Below are 9,347 nucleotides of genomic sequence, written 5' to 3' on the forward strand. Positions count from 1 at the left end.
TCTTATTTCTTATTTCAACCATTGCATATATTAGCTGCGACATATGAATCAAGATGCTATGTTGAAAAAATTTGATTGAAAGATGACCTTTGATATATGATTGGCCGAATTTAGGTGTACAAGCTGACTAACTGGCCTGCATAAAATAACGAAGAAAGACCACCACAAATTTTAAGACAGGATTTTTCTACATTTTGGGACAATATCCTCTGATAAAGTGTACATTTATATACATGTTTAAACCAGAATGATTTGACATTCAAATATGATTTCCCTACGACTTTAAATAATAAATACTTCACTAATGGCTCCCATTCTATATGAACAACAACTGACTGTTTTAAATTGTTATTATTTTGGCAGGACAATAAAAAGTGGAATAAAGGGCTGAATAGATGGCATTACAACAAAAGTTCTTAAAAAAAAATAAAAATAAAAAGGGGCACACCCACAGGGCTGCAGAAAATATTGTGACTTTTATCACAGATGAACATTTTGACTCCCGTAGCTCCCTCCCAAGCTGGAAGCAGCTGAAACCCCTCTAATACAGCACAGGTACATTTCTGTCTGAGGTGTAGCTACTAGTTTGTCTGAGGTGTAGCTACTAGTTTGCACGGTGCACCCTGGATTGCATGCTCATTGATTGACAGCTCCCTCCAGACAAATATGCAAACTTGTTTTTGTTAAGCTGCAAGCTCGTGTCTCTGATTTTTTTTAAATCATTCACACTCAGGCCCTGCAGGGACATAAAGGCAGACTTGGGGTACGGTGCCTTTGCAAAAGTGGATATTTACACTATAAGGTCCACTAAATAGTTCATTTAGAGTTTCAGATTTCAACAAAAGTTTCTGCAGAACAGCTACCTGTAAACCTCCAACATGACAAACACGCACGGAAAACCAATTAAGAGAGGAAAATGACACATAGGCCACATTACTTGTAAAAGAAGCTTAATCTTTGCTGGAATCTGAATGTACTGTTCAGAATGACAACTATTAACATAGCTTTGTAAATTGTTCAAAGCTTCAGGTCCTATGATGTGACGTTTTTGTGTTTGTCTCAAATGTTTTGAAAGTCAGATCAACTCAAACCCAGCGCTAATAATATTTGAAATTACTAAAGAAACAAAAGCCTTAGGGCAAACACAAAGAGGCTTCTTAGTACGCCGTGATCGCTGTAAAGAAGCTCATTCTTTAAATCATCAAGGGAAAAGATTATGTTTTAGAAATGAGGCTCACAGATCTAATATATAGAATAATATATAGATATATAATATATAGAATATATGGAAACAACTTCTTACTTATAACTGAATAGTATTCAGGTCAGGGAGGGTTTTTTTATAGGTTGTTTATTTATAAATACAATGTCTATTTCAAATATACACATTCTTTTGGTAATTCTAATGAATTATTGAAAAACAAAAGGGGCATATGTCGTTAATGGGTTGTATGTTTACTAACTTATGCTTTTAAAATAAAAAAGTTTTAAAACAAGTGAGGAAACTAAAAACAGAACAGATTCAATAATTGCTGTTTTACTAGCAATTTGCATCAGCATTCATCAAATTCAAACCCTGGTGGTTGAGCCAATAACAACTCTGATGGATCTCAAACACCAGGTGAGTTTTTAATCCAACATGGTAACTACAAGCACAGCCTAAGAACAGTTTTTGAAACCTCTTGTAATGTCAGTAAACCAAAAAAAAAAAAAGGAAGCAGAAAAAAACAACACATTTTTGTGAGCTTTTGGGAATATTTGTGTTCTTGCAAAACCCTGCGGTAGAAATGTAAAACTTCATAACCCAGCATTGTTATGATCATCAGTAAATAATCACCAGGATTTCTGCCACTTATGTCCTAGCTCATCTAAAGTTTTAACATCTATGATTAGTAGGTAGAAAATGACTTAGAAAAGTAGTTTAAATATGTTTTTAGAAGCAGCAGGGTTGGGAAACTCTTTGTTGTAAAAAACTCCAAAGATTTTAAACCGTAGGTTTTAAATATGCACCTCAAATTTAGGCATAGTATTGACTTTATATGCATCGTATTCAGGGCTGAAACAAGTAATCGGATTAATCTATTAGTGAAACAATCGTCAACTAATCCAGAAATTGATAAATCGTTTATTGGAGTATAGAGGCTCTAAAACTGACCTTTAGCTGCTGGAGCGACCTAAAATTGTCCCAAAAAATACATTTAGCATTTAAGATAAATAAAAACTTGTTTGCCTGTCTGTATACTACATCCAGAAATCCTCAAGTGGAAAAGTTTTAGTTTCACCTGGTTTAATTTAACAAAAAGACTTCATTAAGGAACCTTTTGCTATCCGATTATTAATCGATGAATCCAAAAAATTCAGAATCAGAATCTTTAATAATCCCAGAGGGAAATTACTTAAAACAATCAACAAATTAGTCGATCTGCAAAATAATCCTTAGTTTCAGCCCTAAACTTACTGTTTGTAAAGCAAAAAAAAAAACTACTATTCCACCTGGCTGAGGGGACCCCAGCCTGACACTTTTAATCCCCAGCCATCCTCCCCTGCTGTTGCCTGAAACCCTAATTTCCAATTAACCACATTACCATCAGTGAAGATGTTGAAGTAAAACAGAAGAGGAGAAGCAAAACAAGGAGGAAAGAAGACACTGATGGAAGGAGTGAGGAGTGGCAGGCTGCAGGGCAGGGTCAACTATGTTTACCAGCCACATTCAAACACAAATAGACCCCCCCTTGATACTCTATACCCCCCCAACACAAACAGTTCAGCAAAAAAAAAAAAGCCACCAATGACCTGATTCTGGTTTTGTTCTCGTTCTGTCAAGTAATATTTCATCACCCCCACATTTCAGCATGCTGGGCGCATTCAGGTCTCTTACCCCGGTGACTACAGGGGGGGGCCCATGTTCAGCAGCCTCCCTTTCTCCACCGCTCAGACCCGCATCCACAGAAGTCATCCACCCGCCCTGCTCTCCAGGGCTCAGTCCGGCTCTCTCTCCACACACAGGTGTTCCTTCACAGGCGAGGAATAATCCACAGACTGGGTCCCCGGTAGTGGTACCGTCCTGGATGTAATACAGCTTCCTTTCTCAGTCTCTCACACACAGACCGAACCCTCTCTGCACCTATCAGACACTTCCTCTCCGCCGCTGACTGGTTCGCCGGCTGCAGTTGAGCTCAGATCAGGCAACAGTTGAATTCATAGATCCGCCCCTTCGCTCCCTCCTCCTCGCAGGTGGTTGCTTAGTAACTGGGCGACGTGGGCGGAGTCTGTGAGGGTTCTCACATTGCTGCACACTCTGCTCAGGCTAGGGGCTGCCGCCTACTCAGGCTATATTTGCATAGAAAGCCCTGCCTGCGCCGCTCTCTGTCTGGCTCCGGAGAAAAGGCGAGCGCCTGTGTGTGTGTGGGCCGAACAGAGAGCCCTCAGTGATGCAGCAGATTCCTCTGCATCAATCACACCAACTGGGGGGGAGATCGAAAAGGCAGCGGGTGGATACTTGGTTTATTGCAGTTCATTTTACTCCAAAATCTCACTTGCAGAACCATTCAAAAGTATTCCTGCAATTCATTAAACTTTATTATATTATTTTCAGGGGGCTGCTCAGTAATGCAGTGGCTAGCACTGCTGTCTTGCAGGAAGAAGGTTGCAGGTTCGATTCCCGGCCTGGGATCTTTCTGCAGGGAGTTTGCATGTTCTCCCTGAGCATGCGTGGGTTCTCTCCGGGTACTCCGGCTTCCTCCCACAGTCCAAAACGTATGACTGTTAGGTTAATTGGCTTCTCTAAGGCCCCGTCCACACGAAGACGAACCCTGGCCTAAACGCACAAATTTTTCACCAAACCAGCCTCTCATCCACACGAAGCCGGCGTTTCGGGGGTCTGTAAACGATCTTTTTTTTATTCAGCCTTCAGAGTGGGAAGATTTCGAAACGCCGTTTTCGCGTTTCCATCTTTACGCCCTAACCGCATATTTTTTTTTACACGCATGCGTAATAGCGTCGCCTCTAAACACGCATGCGCGACACATCACAACAACAATGGCGCCGTTGCTGCTAATGCTACTCACCCTGCTGTCAGGCTTACAACAGAATCTTCTTCTTCTGGAATATCTCCAGGAAGAACAGAGCAATATCGACGACATAGTTCAGCACCTGAATTTGACTTAACCACGAAAATGGACCCGCAGGGCAACCATGTATAAATATTAGTGCACATGCCCAACATTTCGTCGCTTATTTTTGCTTTGGCACCACAGCGCCACTTACAGGCCTGGCATACATTTTGCAGCGTTTTCATGCATTCGTGTGGACGCTCACATTTATTTTACGTCTCCGTCTTTACGGCAAACGTTTTGGAAAATATCAGCGTTTCGTGTTCGTTTTGACTTCGTGTGGACGGGGCCTAAAATTCTCCTTAGGTGTGAATGGTTGTTTGTCTCTGTGTTGCCCTGCGATGGAGACAGGCACCAGCACCCCTTGTGACCCCACTCGGGATAAAGCGTGTCAGAAAATGGATGGATATTTGTCAGGTTAAAACAACAGAGCTTCATGTGTTTTGTTTGAATTTTATGTATACAAATTAAAAGGGGAACGCTGTTTTTTTTACATTGGCCCCTTGATTTTACGTTGTTACATCATGTTCTACTCACCCATATGAGTTTTGTGTCATATGGAGCCCTTCTGAAGATATTCCGTTAGGTTATATCCAAGTAACGTCTTCCTATGGGCAATCGACTTGAAGGCACTAACTGAACTGTTCATAATTTATCATCTATGGTACGCCAGCATTCATAACATGTAGGCGAATCACTGTCCCCCAGACATCCGCGGTTATATTTTTTATATTTATATATTTTAAAAACATAGCGGCATGTGTATGACGGCATCCGGCGCGCCGGCTACCATTCATTCATCCTGTCTGCTGAACTGCTGCTAGTTTTACTCACATGCCTGGAAGATGTCTAGTGCTACTACCACAGATGATCTCACTCTCGAAATGGAATTGAACGATTCAGATTAGCTAGCCGAATGAATAGAAGGGGTAGAGCGTAGCCGCCTGTGGCCCAGGCTGCCTGTCACAACTCTAGTCCGGCGCGCAGATGAAAAAAAGAATCAGGAATGCAATCTACTGAAAGAAACAGACATTCTCAATACTTTCCTTTGATTAAGGAAGTCAATAACATTGAATGTTTAACGTTGTTTAAACAAGAAATCAGAATCAGACCATACCAACATGAGATAAGAGCTGGAACAAGCTTTTTTGTGGATACTTATTGAGTCATGTGATATTTAATTAAAACATATATATATTTATTTATCTTACAAAATTTAAAGTTAAACCAGAAAGCCATGATACATACTTTCAGAATAGGATGCATCATAAAATTAAATGGAAACTTTGCTCTCTCATTTAGTTAACTACTCTAATGACAACCTTTATATTTTCTTTTGACTTAAAAAAAAAAATGTTTTTATTGTATTTTTTTTGGTAACTCCACAACTTGTGTATGAGGTAACTGTAGTAACTTCATCTCTATAATTATGTATGTTTATATTTTTTTTCCGCCATGTCTTATCTCAGCTCCACACGGAATTCCAGGATTCCTTTCGACCTTTATTCGTGTTTATGGAGTTTTTATCAAGCCGCTCATATTGTGAATATTTCCTCAAACTCCCTAAACCAAGTAAGAGGCAACATAGCAGCTCAGATTTACAGCAAGCTTTTACATGAAGCATTCATGGGTGCATTTATAAAACAAATGTCAACCAATTACCTTAGACAGGAACATTTTCACTATAGCTGGTTAACAATTAATATTAAACACTGAATTTTCCTGCCTTATTTATTCATGGCTTGGATTATCTGTGGCTAAGTAGGAAATGTAATATTTAAGATTGTAATCCAGGAACTGTCACACTGGTATTTCGCTGCCTACAGTATGAAGGAACTATTTTATGTGTTATGTAAACTTAAATATTTTTCTACTGGTACAAGTGTCCAGGCTTCCTGTAGAATTAATCAAAAAGCTCAATTTAATTTTATACCCTTTTCCATCCAAGGTAATTTTTCTTTCATTTAAAATGATTCAGGAATCTGTCTGCATTTGGGTTAATGCATATATGCAGAGGTTAACTAAGGTTTCTCCACTTTGTATTTTCTTTCAGTTATAGGACTTAGCAACCCTTGGCAGGGGCTGAAAGCAGCTGGGCCAACATAAAATGCAGCTGAAGTTGAAAGGAAATGTCATGGATCTTATCATCTCACCATCTCCTACTTACTTCCCCTCTGAAATGTTTAAAGTGTGGATTTCCTGACTCATACTTTGCTCTTGTCTTCGTTAGAGGTGACTGAGTTTTGAAGCTTGATGCAGGGATTCTCAGTGTAACAGAATGGTGAGGAAAAACATGCTGAGAGGAAAGATAAAGGAAAGAGATATGATCCCACCAAAGGCAATAAAACCTAATTATGTGGAAAGGAATGCACCCCTCCTATAGCCTCTCATTTTCTCTTTTTAGCTCCTTACTTCTTAAAGTAGTTGGCTGCAGTTCAGCCTATAGTCTGTTTGTTCACTTGCAATTTGGAAGCAGGTTGGCCCCGTTCCTCCTAACCAAAGAGGTGATTTAGTATTCCATTCATGCATAACTATCTCATTAAGGTGAGAATCCATAATTTTGGATTAGGCTGTTTTCACACACAAACTTTCAGAAAGCAGAAATGTTCAGGTACGTTAAAAATAAAATAAGATAAAACTTCCCCATCTTTTTGTAAATCCTGTGAAATGAGACATTTAACTGGAAACTTAATCTTATATTTTTGTAACACTTGCAGAAGTTGTTACTCAAATCTTCGGGTATAAACTTTTTTTGTTGTTTTGTGTGCATTATTTGCTGTAGGGGGTTTAAATTGATTTAAAGCTGTCCTGCAGGGGTTCCCTCAAGGGAAAGCTTTGGCTCTAATTCATCACATTCATCACAATCAGAATCAGAATCAGAATCAGATATATTGCCACGTAGGATTGCACTTTTAAGGAATTTGACCTGGTGTTGATTGTGCAGACAAATTAGATGTATATGGAGAATACAGAATCTATAGATATATATATACAATATAAAACATACAATATACTATATATAATATACAGTATATAGCCATATACTATATACACAGTAGGCTGTAGGTTCATGTAACGCACAATAAGGCAACATTACAATAAAAAACAGTTCAACTGATCTCAAGTAAGATATTTTCAAAGACAAATCAGCACCAGCTATGAAGTTCCTCTGATATAACAAATGATTCTCTTTGCTGATGTTCAAATTAATGAAAGAGTTACTAAATCCAATGTAGAAGCATAACTCTGCCCTCAGACAAAATTTTAAAACTTCAAAAGAGTGGATTGCCTAGAGATTGGCAACTTATGCCATTAAGGGCCAAAGTCCTGCAACTTTAAGACGTTTCCTTGGTCTGTAAATTATTATAGCTTCTTCCTCCTGTTTCTAGCTCCTATCCTTTCAGCTTGCTTTGGGCCAACTTTATGAACACTATAGAGGGTAAAAAGAAGACATCTGGACTGCTGCACTAAATCCAGAAAGCCTTTAGCCGTACGGATGTTATGTCAGGACAGATGCATACATGAAGGGTGCTTGTCAATTTGCAAATACAGCCTTAAAGAAAATAACTATGGAAAACAAAAAAAAAAACATAAATGTTGAGAATGGCTAAAGCTCCTTATTATAAAAACCAAAACATAGTAGTAGATGTAGCTAACAATAGTGTATAGGATTTTTATAAAACTCTGTAAGGTGGGCGATTTGCCTATATGACCTGTCATATGTGGCGGATAGGTGAGTTACATGGTTTCTATGCACACTAAACTATCGATAGGAGGTTCCTGCAGGCACTATAGTCAGCATTTATCATAACGGCCTAAGTACAGGTAGTTATGTAATTATTTGACGCAAAATGGTGTTGCACTTACCTGGCCTAGAGACACTCACAGGAGCATTTAACTTTAACTTTAACTGACACCCTGACAGCACTTACTCTGCTGCTAGCTAGCTGTTCAGAAAAAAAGGAGGTCAAACAGAGTAGAAAGGGATCAAATCACACTGAAACTGATCGGAAGCAAAAGCACAAAGAATGAAACTTGGATGAGTACTTTTAGGGAAGCTTGAGTTTTGAGGAAAAAAACCTGAGATGAGAATAGGCATAGGGTACATGTGAAACTAGAACCAGCAACTTTTATAAAACAACTAAAGAAAAAAAAAGTAAGAATATATTCCATATTATAGAGATATTAAGTTACTATTTCCCACAACTATGAAAGCTTTATCAGTCATATTTCTGGTAAACAGCACTGTACACTTCTGCCATGGAAAAAAAAGACTGCACATGCTTAGTCATTTCTATGGCTTTCAGAGAGAAAAACCACAAAATCGTAACTGGAAACTGTAGAGTAGCAGTTACTTCCTCAATTTTTTTCTCACAATTATCTATGTGATGGTGATGCAGGCAAATGCAGCAAAAACAGGAACACAGCTGATTTGTGGGGCTCTATTGCCTGCAAAGTCTTATGGGGACAACACAGTTTTTTTCTGTGTTCTGAACTGTAGAACATTTTATTTCTCTGATTTAAGGTTAAAAGAAAACAGCAGCAACATAGAATAATAGAATATATTCTGATAGACTCATGCTGCTCATTTGTCATTTCCTACAACATGGCTTGTCAATTTATTGGCACATATTTGACTTTGATGTGAGTTAAACCAAGTTACTGGGTTAATGCCTATAGGAGAAGCTCTCACAGCAGTGGACAATTTGATTGCATCTCACATGATCAATATTGATTTTATTTCATCCATAACAACATAACTCAGCACCAGTATTATGCCATCTGTAAAGAATAAATTACATCCATAAAGGTTTTATAAGTTATTAATGCAGAATATTTGCTTTAAAGCTGAAAAAAAGTAAGTGTAAGAAGCAGCAACTGAAAACATGTTAAAAGCAACATCACACCTACAGCCTTCAGAAGGATGTTACTGGTCTTAGATTGCTACAAGGACAAGTAGACCATGAAAAAAGTGGTAATGTGGAGATGGGATAATTAGCAAACATGTTTTACAAAACTAATGTTCATGGGTTGCAAATGTTGGCTAACGTTATCCTATTAGAGCTTGCTAAACTAACTGAAAAATATGTTTACAATCTACCAGGAGGTACCAGGAAGAACCACAACTTGCACACCTGCAGATATGTTAGTATTAAAATAACATCATGCAGCAACAAATGGAAACCTTCCTGGTTTGACAAATTAATTTGTTTACCTGGACAGAATGTCGGCCTC

General features: G+C 38.5%; 1 protein-coding gene across 1 annotated transcript in view; it reads right to left on the bottom strand.

Annotated features, from left to right (window-relative positions):
• Window positions 1-3,154, bottom strand: part of rab11fip4 (RAB11 family interacting protein 4 (class II)) — a 49,563-nt gene extending 46,409 nt beyond the window's left edge. Inside the window, exon 1 of the mRNA XM_015392263.1 lies at window positions 2,879-3,154. Coding sequence (XP_015247749.1) covers window positions 2,879-2,956 — 78 coding nt within the window. The 5' untranslated portion in view covers window positions 2,957-3,154. The remainder of the gene's footprint in view (window positions 1-2,878) is intronic.
• Window positions 3,155-9,347: the final 6,193 nt, after the last annotated feature.

The sequence above is a fragment of the Cyprinodon variegatus genome, unplaced genomic scaffold (genome assembly GCF_000732505.1).
Source record: "Cyprinodon variegatus isolate N-32 unplaced genomic scaffold, C_variegatus-1.0 Scaffold582, whole genome shotgun sequence".
Lineage (NCBI taxonomy): Eukaryota > Metazoa > Chordata > Actinopteri > Cyprinodontiformes > Cyprinodontidae > Cyprinodon > Cyprinodon variegatus.